Source organism: Miniopterus natalensis, chromosome 9, assembly GCF_054644295.1.
Source record: "Miniopterus natalensis isolate mMinNat1 chromosome 9, mMinNat1.hap1, whole genome shotgun sequence".
Lineage (NCBI taxonomy): Eukaryota > Metazoa > Chordata > Mammalia > Chiroptera > Miniopteridae > Miniopterus > Miniopterus natalensis.
In genome coordinates, this window is record NC_142089.1 from 23,609,427 (window position 1) to 23,628,111 (window position 18,685).

General features: G+C 55.4%; 1 protein-coding gene across 2 annotated transcripts in view; it reads left to right on the top strand.

Moving 5' to 3' along the window:
* The window catches only part of KCNQ4 (potassium voltage-gated channel subfamily Q member 4), a 52,349-nt gene that overhangs the window by 24,476 nt on the left and 9,188 nt on the right, over positions 1–18,685 (top strand). Inside the window, exons 2-9 of one of the 2 annotated variants that reach the window (XM_087820840.1) lie at positions 6,318–6,408; positions 7,046–7,172; positions 7,552–7,727; positions 8,315–8,440; positions 8,815–8,925; positions 9,093–9,188; positions 12,043–12,131; positions 13,730–13,891. In XM_087820840.1, the coding sequence (XP_087676966.1) occupies positions 6,318–6,408; positions 7,046–7,172; positions 7,552–7,727; positions 8,315–8,440; positions 8,815–8,925; positions 9,093–9,188; positions 12,043–12,131; positions 13,730–13,891 (978 nt within the window). The remainder of the gene's footprint in view (positions 1–6,317; positions 6,409–7,045; positions 7,173–7,551; positions 7,728–8,314; positions 8,441–8,814; positions 8,926–9,092; positions 9,189–12,042; positions 12,132–13,729; positions 13,892–18,685) is intronic. The other variant, XM_087820841.1, reaches the window with a different exon arrangement.

Sequence of the window (18,685 nt, forward strand, 5' to 3'; positions counted from 1 at the left end):
GGGTCTCTGCTCCCTCTGCACAGCTGGGATTCCACTGGGGCCTCCTCTAAATTTGCCACATGCTCTCTGGACTGTCTCAGCTGCTCCCACGGCCTCGGTCACCACCTCTACCCTGATGTCCCCCAAATCTGCGTTTCCAGCTCGGGTCTCTCTCTTACCCACTGAGTGTCTGCGCAGTGTCCCATGTCCCTCTCCATCTCCACGTGTCTACAGTGGAACTCGTCACCCCCACCCCTGCTCCTCCACTGGGGCCTCCCATCATAGCTCACGCCAGGCGCCTTCATCCATCCTGGTGCCCACACTGGAAATATGAGTCCTTCTCCCAGTTAATCACGGAGTCCTGCTTCCTAAAACATTCCCCAGGCCATTCACTTCTCTTTACTGCTCCCATCGTCATCTCCCTATAATCTGAATTCTTGTGTAGACTTCTACTTGCTTTTCCTCATCAGTCTCACCTCCTCTAATCCACACTTCGCACCGCCCGAGTGATGGTCCTGAAACACTAATCAGACCATGCCATTCTCTGTTTTAAAACTCTTCAATGGCTCCCCATTGCCTTTAGGATAATGTTCATAATGCCTAAGGGTGCCACTCGAGGCGCCTGGATCTGGCCCTCTCTGGTTTCCCCAGTGCCCCTTTATTTTGGGCCATCACCATCCGGAACTGCTGCCCCCCGGGCTTGCGCTGCTTCCTCTGCTTGGGGCCCCCCACCTGTCCTCCTCACCTCCTCCAGCAAGTCTTCACTGAGTTCCTCACTTTGTCTCTGCTGAAGCTGTCTGGGGTTCCCCCAGCCCTGGGCGCACTGCCATCACCTTCTCTGTCATGTCACTGCTGTATGATACTTGTTAATTTCTTGGGGGCCTGGCTTATTCCTTTCTAGCTTCACAATAAACCTGGCTGAGTGTAGATATCAATTAATGTTTCTTAAGTGAATGTAGCTCAGAGAGGTTAGGTGATAGCCTCTTTTCTGCTGTGTGGACCTCCCCCTCCCCCATATCCCCAAGTTTTCAGCCTCCAGGCATGTTTCTCCAGGGAACATCCCAGGGAATCTGGAACTGAGCTCATGGCTGACCTTCTCCCTTCTGCCCCACTGCTGGAGAGTCATAAGGCTGACATCTCCCAGCTCATGCTGCAGACAGGGAAACTGAGGCCCAGAGAGGTAGCATGGCTTGGTGGTCCAGGTCGACTTTGGTTCAGGTCCCACCCTTATGAGTTTGGGCAACCAAATATAACTTTCTTCCTGTCTTCTTTTCCTTTTAAATAACAGCTTTATTGAGATATAATTCACGTACCATAACCCTGCCCCCCTTAAAGTGTACAATTCAGTGGTTTTAGTATATTCACAGTGCTGTGCAGCAATTATAGTACACCTTTCTGAGCCTCCATGTACTCGTGGATCAGCTTTGGGTGGTTACAGTACTACTCTCGTGGGGTTGTGCGGAGTGATGAAGAATCTGCATGCCGAGGGCCTGGCACAGCGCCTGGCCAACAGGAACGCTTGGCCAGCAGGAGCAGTTACAGGGTCACAGAGTGAATCAGAGGTGAAACCCACATGGACTTCCCAGAAGGGTTTTTCTCGCTCCTCTGCTCTGTGGCTGTTTCTGGGCAGTGATTTGAGCTAGGCTGGGAGGTTTGGGGGAAGAGGGGCAGAGAAGGCAGTTGTTTAAAAACCCTTGGGATAGCTAATAATTGGTCAACCACAACCATTCCCATTAGCAAAGTCAGTGATTTTCAAAGTGTGGTCCCCAGAGGAGCAACAGTAGCATCACCAGGGAACTGTGTAGAAATGCAGAGTCTCAGGCCCCACGTCTCACTTACTGAAGAAGACACTCTAGGAGTGGGGTCCACAAATCAGCATTTTAACAAGTCCTCCAGGTGATTCTGATGCTATAGTTTGAGAACCAGAGTTCTAAGCAAACCATTCACCTATTCCTTGCTGTCCTCCTGAATGAATGGGATAGTCACAGAATGGTGGGGGTGGGGGCAGGGAAGAAGGATTGTGATGAGTCACAATAAGCCCCAGCCTGGCAGTGCCCACCTGTCCCAGCTCTGCCTCCTGGCTATGCAAGGGCTCCAAATTGCCAGACATGATGGGCACAGATGCTCCAGAAAGTGGCTGCCAGTCTGGCGTCTCTGTTGGGGCGATTATAGAGGCCCCAGCCAGCCAACTCCTGTGTGCCATCTACGCTTGTCCAGATGGAGAAACTGAGGCCCCAGATGGGGCCAGAGACAATCCTTACAGTCCTTGTTTGTTGCATGAATGAAGTCACTCTGGTTCTGGCAGATACACCATACCCCAGCTCAGGGCTCCCCTCATCTCCTCTCCCCCTAAGCTGCAGACATTGATCTCTCTTCTGCTGTCCAAAGAGTGGGTGTCTGTGTGAGGACCCCTCAGGAAGGCCAAGGCAGCTGGAGGTCAACCTGAGCTGGGCTTTAAGTCCCAGCTCAGTCACTGATTCACTGTGTGATCTTGAGTAGGTGTGTCCCTCCCTGAGCCCCATTTCCTCATCTGGAAGGTAGGGACAATTATCCAGGTGCCTGGAACACAAAATATTCTCTATCAGGTTACATACATCTGTTTGGCTGTATTGAGCATCTAGGGTGAGGAAACTCCCACCCAGTGCATAAAGGCAGAGGGGGAGGTGAATTTCAGGGGCTTTTCACTTATTTTTATTTTTAAATACATCTTTATTGATTTCAGAGAGAGGAAGGGAGAGGGAGAGAGATAGATAGGAACATCAATGATGAGTCATTGATCAGCTGCCTCCTGCACGCCCCCTGCTGGGGATCCAGCTCACAACCCAGGCATGTGCTCTCACTGCAAATTGAACCGCCATCTCCTGGATCCTAGGTTGATGCTCAACCGCTGAGCCATGCTGGGCCTGGCCAGGGGCTTTTTAAACAGGGTCTATCAAATGGGACCCATCAAAGGTTAGAGGCCTTCCTTCTCTTCCCTTGTCATGAAGATGCTGGGGAGACTGAGGGGTCAGAGGTGAATGTGCTAAAAGCTTTGGGAGCCTCTTCTGTGGGTACAAACTGGGAGCTTTGGTGACAGGATGTCCTGATGTTTGTTTAACGTGAAATTCTGCTATTCGTTTACTTGGTCTTTCAATTGTGCTATGAGAAATAAATAAATAAATAAATAAAGCAGGGTAAGGAGAGAGGGAGTGCAAATGGGCTGCTATTTTGGAGAGGGGGTGGTTGGGGACTCCAAGGAAGTGATGTTTGAACAGGGAGCTGGATGAGTAAGGGAGCAATAAATAGGCAGAGAAAACAGCAAAGTGCAAAGCCTGGAAGTGGAACTATGTTTGATGTGTTCCAGGAAGGGCAAGGACAGCAGATGCTAGAGCCCAGTGATCCAGCGTTGAGAGGGGAGATCAAGTTCAAGAGGTGGGGGTGGGGGCTGGATCTCAGAGAGCCTTGCTGGGCATGCTGAGGGATTGGACTTGACCCTCTAAGTGTGACGGGAGGTCAGTGGAGAGTTTTGAGGAGAATGGTGGCTTCTGATTTTGCACTCCAGGATCACTCTGGCTGCTTTGAATAGAGTGGGTGACAATAGGGCCAGCATGGAGGCAGGGAGACCAGTCAGGGCCAGAAGGTGGTGACTGAATCAGGAGGGCGAGCTGTGATCTGTCTAGGGATTTATTCTGAAGGTAGAGCCAACAGAAATTTCTGAAGGATGGGATGTGGAGGGGGAGGGAAAGGAGAGTCTAGGCTGAACTCAGACATTCACCCCGAGGCCCTGGGTGGTGCTATTACTGAGATGGGAAGGCTAGAGAGGAGCAAGATTTGAGGGCAAATTGAGAGTGTGTTTTTGGACACATTTGGTTTGAGAGGCCACTGGACATCTAAGGAGAGACGTTGGACGTGGGGGCTGGACTCTGGGGAGAGGCTGCCACACTCCCACCTCTGCTTAATAGCTAAGGCTGTTGTGTAAAGGGGTGGCATCAGGACTGACAGTGGTTTCCACCCCCGTATTAGTATTTTTAAGGCAATGTGTTTTAACATTTATTAGTTTGTGATTGCGCATGTTTCTTCCTCCCCCCCTCCTCCTTCTCCCCCCTCCTCCCCCCTCCTCCCACGCACCAAGAGGTCACCAGCTCAATTCCGGGTCAGGGCACCTACTGGAGATGTGGGCTCAGTCCCCAGTAAGGGGCATGCAGGTGGGAGCCTATCAATGTTTCTATTTCCCTCTCCTTCTTCTCTTTCTAAAATCAATAAAAACATTAAGAAAAATTGAGATCACATTGCCCTTAAGGTTTTATAATCTCCTTTTTTTCACTTAACCTATTGTGAAGTGGACATTTATATATGTGTAACTATTGGCATGGAAAGAAAAATGTTGAGAAAACAAATTTTTTCAAACACCCAGTAGGCGGCCCCTAGTGTGACTGAGCAGTGGGACTGAAGGATCACTGTCCAGCATTGGGGTAAATATCCATCAAGATTTGCTGCAGCCCTTCCCAGAGGAAGGGGCTGGATGAGATGACCTCAGAGAGGGCCCTCCATCCTTGAGCCCTGTGTCAGCAACAGCCCCTATCCCCAGTGGATGTGGCCGCGGCCTTTGCTGAGGTTAATTATTGAACAGGAGGAGCTGGTGGCCCCCCCCCCCCCCCCCGTGCCTTATGTCTTTGCTGACTTAGCTCTTGTCTGGAATTGGCCAAGTAGGTCTCCTTCTCCCTCATTCATTCAAAACTCTTTACTGGCATCTGCCACCTACCCCTTCACCGAGGGGCATGTGCTGGGACGCAGCCCTTTACCTGTCCTCCAAGTGGGCCAGGAGCCCCTCCCTGTCCAAGGAGGTATAAGTGGGTCAGGGTGGAGCCTTACCCTTTCCATGTTTTTCATCTTGTCTGGCCCTGCTTTACAGATGAGGAGACTTTCTCAGGGAAAGTAGGTGGCTTTCCCAGGGACACACACATAGCAGGCCTGGAATTCGCACCCAGGTCTCTGACTCCCAACCCATGCCCCTATCACCATGAAACATGAACACAAATAAAGCCTTGTAGAAAGTGACTTGGGCCACATACAGGGAGACCAGCATTGGGAGGAGACAGCAGGGGGCAGGCATCCCAGAGGGCTCCTCGGAGCAGGGAGTATTGTCTGGGGGAAGGGTGAGCAGTCTCAGTAGGCTACCACCGTGAGGTTTTAGGTAGAATGCAGCCTCAGCAGTCTTAGGTGGGGAGACTCTGGGGACATTTGGGGAAGGCTGTGTGGGTCAGTCCACAAGGGATGTGTTCCCAGAGAAGTCCATTCCCTCAGGTGTCTCTTCCAGGGCACGTGCATGTCCAGCACCCCCCTCCCCTGCCGCCATCCCAAAGAGATGCGCTTCCAGGAGTCCAGACACATTCCCTTTTGCTGCATCTGCAGCTGAACCTCTCATCCTGCCTCCCTCACAAACTCACATCCTTCCGAGGCCACCAGCTTCTGTCCTTGTGCCCTTTTCCTTCTGCCCATCCACTGGAAAGTTAGGAACCTTGACTCTAATCTCATCCTGGACACACTGAGCCACCTTTGGCAATGCCTTTTGCTCTCTGGGCTTCAGTTTCCTTATGTATGCAATTGGGGTTGAGGGAAGTGGTGGAAAAGTTGGGTTCTAAAGTTCCTTCCTTGTCTAAACATCTGGCTCTGGGTCACTCAGTTGCTTCCCGCTGCCTTCAGGGTTCCAGGCCTCCACCTCATGGCTCTCTGCCTCCTGGTTCCTCCTTCACACCCCCTTCCCCTCTGCACTCTGAATCCCTCTCTCCCTACCTATCCTGCCTGGTTCCCTTTCCTTCCATGGCTGTCTCATTATTTAATTTCTTAAGCACCCAAATTGACCCCATTCTGTAGATGAAGCCATGCTTCTGCCACTTCAGGGATCATAGGGAATGGGGGTCCCTCCTTCCCTCACCTGCTGACCTTCCCTGCCCCCCACATCTCTGGAGCACTTCTCTCAAGACAGCCTTGAATCTGAGCCAGGGGCTGAGGCCACGCTCGTGAGTGACTGAGCCTGGAGGTGCTCCTGACTGCGGGACCCTGGGCCAGTCTGTTCCCACTGCCAGCCCAAATCAGCCTACCACTCAAAGCTGAGGGACCACCTCTCTAAACTGCAGCCTGTGAGCTCAGTAGCCCCGAGCTTAGAGCTTCTCCCTTTGGTGTTCAGCATAGAACCACAGTTCCAGGGAACTCTGATTCTGATTCTTTTATCTGCTTTTCAGATAACTCTTCTCAAATAATGCTTCCCTCCTCCTCTGACTCTACAGACCCCTGCTGAGGCTCCGTGGCTGTCTTGTCCATCCAGCAGTCTAACCCTCCCCTTCGTGCTTCAATTGCAGATTTTTGCTGGTGTTCACCTGCCTGGTGTTGTCCGTGCTGTCCACTATCCAGGAGCACCAGGAACTTGCCAATGAGTGTCTCCTCATCTTGGTGAGTGCCGGAGGCCCGTCTGAGGGAGGCTGTGTGAGGTAGCATCTCTGGGTTCGGGTGAAGGTTGGTGAGAGGCTTCTTACACCATGGCTCAGAGTGGCTTGCTGTGCTCTGTTCCCTGAGCTGGTGGCTGCCCATCTCTGGGATTCATCTCCTGCTTTATAGCAGGTGTTGGGGGACCGCCTGCCTCTATGCCAGGGCTTATGATGGGCAGAGAGACCCATCATAAGGAGTGGGAGGCCAGGTCCCACTCCTTCTCAGGACCCAAACTGCTAACCCCACCCCTAGTGAGATGTTCGTTTCCCCCCGCAAACGGAAGCATCTTGGAGGGGGACAGCTGACGGACAGCTACACTTTGTGTCACTTAGTCTGCTGTAGAGAGTCTGGGATGGCTGGGAGGGGAAGGGTAGAGTGAGGAGGAAAACCCAGATAGCTCATGGGAACAGAAGCGAGGGCAGACTTGGACTTTCCGCGTCTTTGGAAGGGGCCACCTGCCCTTGAGAACCCTCCTCAGGTTCACCCAGGTGTAGGGACCTCCAGGAGAGGTGGTCTGAGGAAGCCTAGGACCCCTAACCCAGGCACTCGAGGCTGTTTCGGGGTTGGAGACTGGGGAGAACTCAGGCCCCGGGCCCCACAGGAATTTGTGATGATCGTGGTGTTCGGCCTGGAGTACATCATCCGCGTCTGGTCTGCGGGCTGCTGCTGCCGCTACCGAGGATGGCAGGGCCGCTTCCGCTTTGCCAGGAAGCCCTTCTGTGTCATCGGTAATAAGGCTGCCCCAGCCCCTGGGCCTGACCCTTGACCCCGAGCCCCAGGGTTGACATCCTGACCCCATATCTGGCCTGACCCTTGACCCCCAGCCCCAGGGTTGACATCCTGACCCCATATCTGGCCTGACCCTTGACCCCAAGCCCCAGGGTTGACATCCTGACCCCATATCTGGCCTGACCCTTGACCCCAAGCCCCAGGGTTGACATCCTGACCCCATATCTGACCCGGACCCTGGCTGCGGGCACAGACTCAACGCCCCCCTCGCCCCCCCCCCAAGGCCCCTCCACCCCAGGAACCCCGGACCTCGGGTTTCTGACTCGGGCGGGCTGGTGCGCTGGCGCCGGCGGTGACCTCGCCCTCCCGCCCCTGCAGACTTCATCGTGTTCGTGGCCTCGGTGGCCGTCATCGCCGCGGGCACGCAGGGCAACATCTTTGCCACGTCGGCGCTGCGCAGCATGCGCTTCCTGCAGATCCTGCGCATGGTGCGCATGGACCGCCGCGGGGGCACCTGGAAGCTGCTGGGCTCCGTGGTCTACGCGCACAGCAAGGTGGGGGGGGGACGGGGCGCGGGGGGCGGGGCCCGCGGGGGGGGCGGAGGGGTCGCGGCCTGGCGGTCGAGGCCTGCTGTCCGAGGGGCCGGGCCAGGCGGGGGCCGAGGCGGGGCCGGGAGGCGGGGCTGGGGGGGAGGTCTTGCTTAGCAACTTCTGGGCTGGAGGGTCTGCGTCCACAGCAAAGTGGGGAACCGGGGCTGGGCCTGAGGGTAGGATGGGGGCGGGGCTAGATGTGGGGCCGGATCTGAGCTTGAAAGTGGGGCTTGGGGGACCGGGCAAGGTGGGTCTGGGGCGGAGATCTGCGCGTGGAGCCTGGAGGGTCAGGGCGGGTCAGGGCGTGCCCTGCGGCTTGGAGAGGGCCTGGGGGTTTTGAGGAAGGGGGGGCAGGTCTCCCTGGAGGGAGGAGATGAGGAAGGCGGGTAGAACAGGCTCCAGGGAACTACGAAGGGGTGGGGTACTTTTGCCCCCCTACCCCAGCACCTTTCATTGGCTATTCTGGGGGCCTCCGATCTCCCCGCCTCTCCCACCTCCTCGTGCCCTTCTGCCCGGTCTGCCTGAGGCCTCACCCGCGGCTGCCCCCGCAGGAGCTGATCACCGCCTGGTACATTGGGTTCCTGGTGCTCATCTTCGCCTCCTTCCTCGTCTATCTGGCCGAGAAGGACGCCAACTCCGACTTCTCCTCCTACGCGGACTCGCTGTGGTGGGGAACGGTAGGTGAGGGTCTGGGGGAGGCTTCCCTGCTCGTTAGGACTGTCCTGACCACTGTGGCCTGTGACTCAGGCTTGAGCTGGACTGCCCCTGACCTGCCTGCGGTGGGCGGGACCCCTATGACCAGCCTGTATGCTAGCTCCCCAGTGTGCCCCATCTTGTCCCAGATGTCAAGCCCCTGTGACCTGTATCCCTGCATAGGGCTGGGGGGAGGGGGATTTGTCTGCACCCCTAACCAGTCCCCATGACAAGTCCTTGTGGGCAACCGTGAGAGCCCCTTCCCTCATGATCAGGCTCCCATCTGTCTGTGCCCCCAGCAAGTTCGTGTGGGTGGCCACTGTGACCGACCCTGTGGGTAACCCATTTGTGTTCCCAGATTACACTGACAACCATTGGCTATGGTGACAAGACGCCTCACACGTGGCTGGGCAGGGTTCTGGCTGCCGGCTTCGCCTTACTAGGCATCTCCTTCTTTGCCTTGCCTGCCGTGAGTCCCTCTCTGCCTAGGATTGCCCAGCCTGGGGAAGCGGGGCCGGGGGCAGAGCCTGCTAAGCCCCTATCCCACGTTAGCGGTGGGGGAGCATCTCAGAGGGGCAGAGACTGCCTTTTGTTGTTCCCACTGCCACATTCCCCCAACCATGCCTGTCCCCCTAGGGCATCCTCGGCTCCGGTTTTGCCCTGAAGGTGCAGGAGCAGCACCGGCAGAAGCACTTCGAGAAGCGGAGGATGCCAGCAGCCAACCTCATTCAGGTACAGAATGCCTAGGAAGCCCCTGAACTGAATTGGCGTGTCAACACTGTATGCTGACTCTTGTGTCCCAGCTTCACAACTGTGACTCCACTTTGAAGCTCAGAGTGGAGATGTGACTTTTCTGGGTCACATGCCAAGTCAGGAACAGAGCTGGGATGCTGACTCAGATTGTTGAAAATGTCCCTCTGTACCAAATGCCTAGTTTAGGATTAGCCAGAGCTGCCCCACTGGCCGACTCCGGTCCACATTGCCTGAAGTGGAATGCAGCCTGGCCAAGAGGCCCTGGGTCCTTGGGAGAGATACCTGTCAGGTGTGCAGCCATCAGTAAGCTTGTCCCACTCTTAACACCTTCATTCATTAATTCATTCTACAAGCACCCACACAAATGAATGTTGTAACTACAAACTGAGATCAGTGCCTTGAAAGAAATGGTTCTCTGAAGAGCTTTTAACAGGGAACCTTGAAGGAGGCTTCAGGGAAGACTACCCTGGGAAAATGACACTTGAGCTGAGAGCTGGCTGATGGATAGGTATTAATTAGGTGAAGAAGTGAAAGGTAAGGGAACAGCGTATGCAAAGGTCCTGGTGTGTCTGATGAACTTGAAGGAAGCTAGCAGGGCCGGAACAGAAAGCTGAAGGAAGAGTGGATAGTGGATCGGTGGGCCAGGCCCAGACCTAGGGACCACAGGGAGGAGTTTAACTTTTTCTAAGAGCAACATGGACAGGTCTGAAGGAGGGGAGTGGGTGACATGATCAGATCTGTGTTTTGAAAAGTGGTGAATAAATTGGAGGGTATGTGTGGGAGACCAGAAAAGAGACTGGCAACAGTCTGGGTGAGGCAGGATGCTGGGTGAAGTGAGCTAGGTTTGCAACAGGTGAGATGGAAAAAAATGGGCAGATGCTGCAAATTTCGGAGGTGAAATTAGTGACATCAGGAGTGAGAGTGAGAGAGAAGTCGGGGTGACTTCCAGGTGGGGTGACTTCCAGGCTTGCCCAACTGGGTGGCTGATGGCCCTGCTCACTGGAGGAGACCAGATTTGGGGCATGAAGAATGTGAGTTTGGCTAGAGCATGTGGAGTCTGAGGGTTTGCTGAGCCCCTGGGTGGCGATGTTGAGCAGGCAACTGGATGTGCAGGTGTGCGGCTGAGAGGAGAGAAATGGGCTGAGCAGACAAGATGTAGAACCATTGCATGTAGACGGCACCAAAGCCCCGGGCATGGATGAGCTCACCTGGTGGAGAGAGCAAAGAGGGAACAGAGAAGATGGTTCAGAACTGGGCTTTTCGAAGCCTCAACATTTCAATGGCTGGGCAGGCAAAGTTGAGCCAACCAAAGAGACAGAGAAGCTGCAGCCAGAAGGGTAGGGTAAAAACCAGTAGTGTGTGGTCTCAGTTTCCCGCACTGTGCTGTGAGGCATTCAGACAGGGCACGGGCTGAGAGGAGGGTTCTGATTTGTGTGACTCTGTGACTCAGCCTGGCTTCTCCCTGGTCAGATGTGTGTGCAAGAGACACTCCTGCAGGAAATAGTTCAGGGAATGTTGGTACAGCCCACATCAGCATGCTCTCCATGTGCTACCCTCTGACCCCCAACCTAAGTCTGACTCAACCCCTCCTTATCTCCCCTCCCCTGGGTGGAATTCTGCTCTCCATCCCTGCTATCTCCAGCCACCAGCCCAGCCTTTACTTTTCAGCATCCCCTGGGGCACAATGGCCACTGTCCCCTGGGAGCTGGCCTTTGGAGGGGCATTGTAGGGGCAGGCAGCTGGCGCTGTCCATACCGAGAGACAGCTGGTATTGTGGTGCCCATAATTAATGAGACAGTCTGGCAGCTGCTCCCCAGCCTAAGCCAGGGACCTAGGCAAGCAGGAAGTAAAAATATTCCTGTCCTGGGAGGGTGCCCGGCTGGTGAGTTCATCAGTGGGCAGTCCCTTAAGGACAAGAGGCACCCAAAAAAAGGGGGGCATCCGGGGACCGTTCTACTTTGTCATGCCTAACAGCTTCCATGCCTCCCTGCCCTCACTGATTGCCCCACTCACAGTCCCTCCCTGGCCCTTCTTACCGGCAAGGAAGGAAACAGACCCTCCTCTTGGCTGACCCTCATCCTTCCTGCTGCAAGGAAGCCCTGCAAGTCCGTGAATGCTGAGGGAGGTGATGCTCTCTCTTCCCCTCTTCAAACCATGGGCAGTGACAGGCAGCTGGGAAAGTTGGGGTGGGGTTATTATTAGTAATAATGATTTCACTCAGTCAGCATTCATTCCTTGAACATTTGCAGAATACTTACCATGTGCCAGAGGATGCAGTGGTAACCAAAATACAGTCTAGGAGGAGAGAAAGACATTAACCAAATACAAAATGAATAGATAGCTATCAGTCGTAGTAAGGGAGATAACAGGGGGGTTCAACGGGAAATTGGCATTAAGTGCCAACTATGTGCCAGGTATTACAATTGGCATTTTGCATACATTCACCCATTTACTCCTCCCAACACCCAGTTATATAAGTAGTATTACATCCATTTTACAGATGAGGTAAGTGAGGCTCTGCAGCTTTACTTGATTTTCCTACACCCATAAGGGGCACAGCTGGGATTGGACACCCACGTCTGCGCGATGACAAAACCCCAGCTCTTACCTGCTGTACACCAAGCCCCCTCAGGGCCTTGGGGAAGTCATTCTCTCTAGGCTACCATTTCTTTGTCCAGCCCTGCTGGTGGCTATGGAACTGGAACTGGCTTCTGGTTCTGAGAACCCTTCAGCGGGCCCAGGGCCTGGGTTATCTCAGGGGCAGAGGGCTGGTGGGGGACTGAGAGGCCTCACTGATGCCTTGTCTCCTGTTTCCCTTCCCCCAAACCACCAGGCTGCATGGCGCCTATACTCCACCGACAGGAACCGGGCCTACCTGACAGCCACCTGGTACTACTACGACAGTATCCTCCCATCCTTCAGGTAGGCCCTGATGCAGGGGGAAGGCGGGACGGGGGCTCTCTTCCACTCTCTACGCCCAGGGAAGGCTGCGGACACTGGACACAGGGCATGGGTGAAGCCCTGCCCCTCTGGCTGAGCTTGAGTCTGGGAGTGCTGGTAGTCCCCATGCTTACCCAGAGTGGGTACCACTCAGGACAGTGGCACAGCCACTCAGTCTGAGTTGCGGGCAGTGTTAGCCCTTGCCAGCCTGGCGTATTACAGCTGGATAGAGAAAGCGTGGGATGGGCAAGAATGAGTGTGCCCGAGTTGGGTGCAAGGGCCCACGCAGCACCCCTGTGCATGAATATGTACCTACTTTTACTGTGCCAGGCAGCAGCCTTAGGGCCCAGAAATGAGTACGTCCCACTGGCCCAGGTTGGAGTAGGATTGGACAGGGGTGGATCCATGCAGGGGATTATTAATACATCATCAAGGTTTATGTGGCTAGGTGCCTGGCAGGCCCTTGGGCAGAAATGAAGACCATGGAGCATGGCCTGGTCCCGTGGGTAGGCGAGCGTCAAGCGGCGTCAAAGCGGGCCAGGCTGCTGTGCTCAGCACTTCTGCTGGCGCCTTTTTTTGCCACATTAGTTCTCCAAGAGCAGCTGTTGCATGATTCCACTCATCCTACACCTGCCTGCCTCCCTCCCTGCTCCCTCCCAGCCCCAGGGGATTCCCAGGGAAGGAGCAGGAGAGAAGGGGCTGGGAAGGGGAGCTCCCAGAATCACACTGGTTCCCCCGCTTCTCCACCTGGCAGAGGCAAACTCCCACCTCAGAGGCAGGAAGGGTAGTTAGGTTAGAAGAAGCTGCCCTTCCCAGGAGGAGCACTAAGGACTCTAGGCCAGGCCTTGGGGAGTGGCCCAGGGGCTGCTTTGTTAGAAATATGATGTGTGTGTGAGGGGGAGGGAAGATTTTGGGATGGGGTGGTCTTGGATCCTGGAAGAGAGACAGAAATTTGTTTGGAGATTCTGATCCACTGGGTCTCCTGCTCCTTGGACCTCAGTTTCTTCGTCTATATAATGGGAAGGCAGAAAGGGAAGGATGGGAGGATATTGGGTTATGGAAACAGGAAATGCCGGGAGAATTAGGAAGAAACAGCCCCAAATCTGGTCTCCAAGAGCCCAGAGCTGCCGGGGAAGGAAGCTGGCTAGCCACCCTATCAAGTGTTCCTCTTCAGCCTCAGTTTCCCCCCTAAAATCCAGAGTCAGATCTGGAGGGTGAGGGTCTCAGGGCTGCTGCTGACCTCCGAGTAGGCACAGCTCCATGCCCAGGCACGCGGCGTGATGGGGAGAGTAAGCTGCATTTGAGCTCCCACCTGCCCCCTTGTGAAGGTGCTCTGGAGTGTGCCAGCCTGCACAACCACACTTGGCATCCCTGAGGACTTTCCCGGAGTGTAGGAAAAAAAGGGAGGAAGGCTGGTCTCTCCCACACCGCGCGCCCCTGCCTACTCTGGTCTGGAGGGTTAGCTGAGCACCTGGAGAGAGGCAGGGCTGGGCAGGACGTGAGCTCAGGAGCTCAGTGCCCACTGGGTGAGGGGGTGGTGCCAGGGCCCTGCCCGCCGCTGATGGCACCCTCTCCTGCAGAGAGCTGGCCCTCTTGTTTGAGCACGTGCAACGGGCCCGCAATGGGGGCCTACGGCCCCTGGAGGTGCGGCGGGCGCCAGTACCCGACGGAGCGCCCTCCCGTTACCCGCCCGTTGCCACCTGCCACCGGCCGGGCAGCGCCTCCTTCTGCCCTGGGGAAAGGTAGGGGCCCTCTGGGGCCGCCGCCTCCTCTTGCTTCGCCTCTTTCTCTTCCGTTCTCTGTCTCGTCCTCTCGGATTTGCGTCCAGCCACTACATGGGAGTCTGGGCTTGCTCTGGGGACTCTCAGGCCTTGTCATGAGGCCTGGGCAGTTGTCGTCAGACAGCCTGACAGGTACAGACCGAGAGCCTCTCTGGAGGGCCCAGGCTGGACTCACCTTTTCAGTCCCCTGGGCGAGTGGGGGATCTGGCCACACCATGCTTTCCCCTCACCTCCTCCATTCATTCCCGTGTCGTCTTTCTTTCTGTTTCCATGCCCCCCTCACTCTTCCGTCCCTGCACCTCCATCCCTCCCGGGAAGCTGGAGAGAGGAGGAGGCCGCTGGCCACAGGTGCTTACAGCTCAGGTAATCGTGGGCACCGTCCTGGGGCGCGAGGGCAGGGACCCCTCCCCCGGCAGGTTCCTCCAGAAAGGGCTTGACACTGGACTCGCCTCTCGGGAACGAGACGCCAGCTGGAAAGAGAGCTCTGTGACTAAGAACCGCTGTAGGACCTACGTAAACTCAACCAGTGACTAATGCCCTTGTCTTGTGTAACCCTGTCCACAGCTTCGCTAACCCCAGAGGAGCCTCCCGGGATTCTCCCACAATGCCTTTCTTCCTTACTGAGGGACAGTTTGCTGCTCCCAGCAGTCTTCTTCCCCTTGACCTGGCTCTCCTGGAGCTTTTGAACCTTGAAAGAACAAAGAAATCATAATGCTATACACCCCCTCCCCCAAACACACATAATTGTTCATGATAGCGGAATTTCAAGCTTATTTGGATAAGGAAAACCCCTTAACTCACAGTATGGGAAAGTGGCTGCACCTGTGGAGGTATAGCTTCGAGGTCGAGGATTGGATTCCCCCCTCATTTCTCACCTGTGCTCTACCCATCTCTTTGTTTTCTCTCATCTTCACATATCATCCCTGCATCAGCCAGCTGGGCATCTGGGCCTGGAGCCTCAGGTGTGATGCTGAGCCTGCGGCCCAGACAAGGGAGGGGAGAAGAGGTGAGCCAAGAGTGGCCAGGAGAAGGAGGTGAGGTGAGAGATTGCCTCTGCCACCTGATGCTGTGTGTCCTTGAGAAAGTCATCAAGTCACTCTGAGGCTCTGCGTCCTGGGCAGAAAATTAGCGATGTTTAAGCTGATGAGGAGCTCTTGGTTTTCTTGGTTTCTGGGCATAAAAGCCTGGGGAACAGGGAGGAGGTGGTTTTGGTGCAGGGGCTGCTGGGAGCAGCATTTCTTCCCTGTTCTCAGTGAGGACACGTCCGGCTGGCTGGGGGGGTGGGCATTGGGGGTCAGAGGGGCTTAACAGGGAGTGGGTGGAGAGGCAGAGCCAGCCTTCCAGATCTGCGGCTGCAGGGAGGGGAAGCATGACTGGCCAGGCCGGCACCTCTCTGGAAGAGCCATGCTCGGAGTCTCTGTCATGGCCTGAGGGCCGTCATTGTTACCCCATCCCCATCCAACCCTGGCCTCTAGGCAGAAACTCAAAGGTTTTGGCTTTGGTGCAGCCCTGCCAGCTGAGCCCAGGTGCCCTGTAGCTTCCAGTTTGCTCTGGGAATGGAGATTAGCCTGAAGACCAGCACCTGTACCACCCCTCACAGCTGCTCTGGGCCTCTAGGCCCCCCAAGCCTAGGAACAGATTATTGCCGAGTGCTTGGCTGTCACTAAGTCCCAGCCTTATGCCTGTCTTGCCCTGGAGCGTCTGTGTGGCTGGGACTCGTGGTAATGGTGGTGGAGTGTCCGTTCTACCAAGGGACCTCAAGGGGCTGAAGTGTGAGTTCTAGGAGGTCAGGCACCAGGCTCAGGTCAAATGTCCATATCCTTAATCGTGGCTGTAGGGGACTCATGGGATGGGTGCCCCAGATGGGACCCCACACACATACACATGCACACACCTGATTGGCCACACCCTTAGTGGTGCTTGTGGATGGACCCAGGATGAGCACATTCCCAAGACTACAAGGAGCACAACTTCCTGGGGCATGGCATTATCAGGGCCAGCGCCTCCTCTCTTTGGGGTTTTGTGATGAGGAGCTAATCCTGTGTTTCTCAAAGCACGGTCCACTGACCTCTTGCATAAGCATCTGGTGGGGTATTTGTTGAAAATGCAGATAGCTGGACCTCTCCCCAGGCCCCAAGAAGGAGAATCACTGGAGAACAGAGAATTCTGCATATTTAACCTGCTCCCCAGGAGATCCTCATGCAAAGTTTGAGAACATCTGCATTCTGGGAATGTGGGCTAGAGGATGGTTTGGGTGGGGGGCCTTCTCTCCCACCAGCAGCAGGAGGCCGGCCCCATCCTGGCAGCTCCCCATGCTCTGCCTGCCTGTCTCCCTCCCACTAACCTCTGTTTGTGTCTTGTTCTCAACTTTCCAGCCAGATGTTTAGTAATAAACGGAGTTTCTTTCGGATCCACGCCAGCTGGAGACCGAGGTACCCCTCACCTGCTCCTCCGGTCCCCACTCCTCCTTGCTCCACCCAGTTTGGGGGCTGGAGAGGGGGACAGGATGGGCCAAGGACAAGGTGCATGTGCCTGCCGCCTGCCATCTGTCTTGGGGCCCCGACGAGCCCCTTGCCTTCCTGGGGATGCCTCTGCCAAGTCTGGGGGCATGGGCCTGGTGCCCAGTCTGCCAGGAGGGACACTTACAGGAGGCTTGGGATGAGTTCTGGCTCTGCTGCTGACCCCTTGTGTGATCTTGGTCAAATTGCTTCTCTTCCCATCTGTGGAATGGGCAGATTGAACTAGAGGCTCTCTGAGGGTCCCTCCCACTCTGACTTTTGCTGGGCCTTGGGTTTAGCTTCCCTGCTGCCCACCTAGGGACCTAGCAGATGCCTGAAGGAATGAGACTGGCACCTTCCTCGCTATCTCCAGAGCCCAGCTCTTTTAGCTACATCACCACTACATTCCTTGGTACCTGCCCCATGCCAGGCCCCACACCAGGGACACAATGATGAATAAAACATGGTGCCTGGAGAGTTGCAGAGAAATTGCTATTCGGTGTGATAAGTTTAGCAAAAGGAGAAGCAGAGGGCCTGTGGGGCCTGGGTCGGGCACTTCACCCCAAGGAGGCCCAGAAAGGAGTGGGTGTGAGGGAGGGCATTATAGGGCAAGGAAGTGACAAGGTGACGAGCTGAGAGAGGGCACAGCCGTGGCAAAGGACCAGGCAGCACAGCGTGGCCAGATCTGAGAGTGGGAGGTCAGGAGCTGAGGTTGGGGGCAGAGCTGGGTCATGAAGAACCCAAGAGCCCAGAGTGGGCCTCATCCTGTTGGCACTGCCTGGCAGCTTGGGCTCATGGAGTCCTGGGTTTCCCAAAAGTGCCTCTGGACCCTGGTGGACTGGAGGGCCCATGAGTAGGACGTGAGTGACAGGGCTGCTCTACCCAGAGCCAGTGTTTCTTAGAAATGGGGGTTCTAGATCTGAACCTGGCTACCAGGAGTTGGGTCTGGCAGGCAGTCAGAGGACAGCCCTAGTCAAGCCGTTCTCCCAGGTGCCAACAGATTACTTAGATCAGAGTTGCTTGACCTTGGCACCATTGACATTTTGGGTCTGATAATTCTTTGTTGTCAGGAGCTGTCACATGCACTGTTGAATGTTTAGCAGCATCCCTGGCCTCTACCCATTAGGTGCCAGGAGCACGTCCCAGTGTGACAACCAAAAATGTCTCCAGACATTGCCAAGTGTCCCCTAGTGAGCAAAATTGCCCCCAGTTGAGAACCACTGCCTTAGACCCTATCCCGATTGCTTGTCCCAGAGAAAGAACAGTTTGTATAGTCAGAGGAGACTGGGTTCCGGTCCTTATTCCATCCATAGTAGTTCTGCGACCTTGGGCAAGTCATTTCACCTCCCTCTGCATCTATAAAACAGGGATGGAAAATACGGAACCCACCACACGAAGTGGCTGAGAACTGGAGGGCTGAGGCAGTGAGAAAGGACCTTGCGTGTTTGAAGGAGCCTGGGAAAGGAAGGCGCTCTTTCGATGTTCACCGTGTGCCAGGTTTCTTTCCATTTTCTTTGAGCTTTTAGGCTCCAGAGAGGCTCACGTGAGCCATTTTCTGGGCCCTGTCCAAGGCACTGGAATCCAGGGCCACTTCTGGGGAAACAGAGCCTTCTTACATTGAAGAGGAGCCCAGGGCCTCTGGCTGGCTGGAAAGTTACAGAGTCCCACAACCCACCAACCAACACAGAATCAGAGCTGGAAAGGGACCTTTCAAGGCCTCTAGTACAAGCCCCCAGACCTTTTCCTCATAAATCCTGCAGAGTGCAAGCTGTCTCGCTTGCATACTTTTCATGACAGGGAGGTCACCCCCTTCCCCCAGAATACCATTGGAGTGATGTGCTGGGTGCAGAGATCTGGAGTTCCAGGCCCTTGGCTGAGTGTCAGGGTCTTCTCCAGCTCCCTCTTCCTCTCCCCCTTGGAGGAGTGGAGGACAGAAGGAGGGGTTGCACGGGCTGGGCGGGTGTGGGGGTGCTTGCCAGCATGAGGAGAGCTCGAAGGAATGGCTCTGCAGAGGAAAGTTTGGGAGAGCCAACCTCAAACTTTGGTTCAAATCTTTGGGATGTGTTGAAGGGATACTGGGCCAGAAAACAGCATGCTAGATTGCGGGGGCCACCCCTGTCCTTCCCTTCTGATTTCAGGGCCTCGATTCTTGACCTCTAACCTCTCCCCTCTGGGCAGAGGTCTCTACCTTTAAGGATGGCCCTGCATCCTGGCTGCCTTCCTGAAGGCACCTCTGGTTTTGAGGTCTCCCTCACCT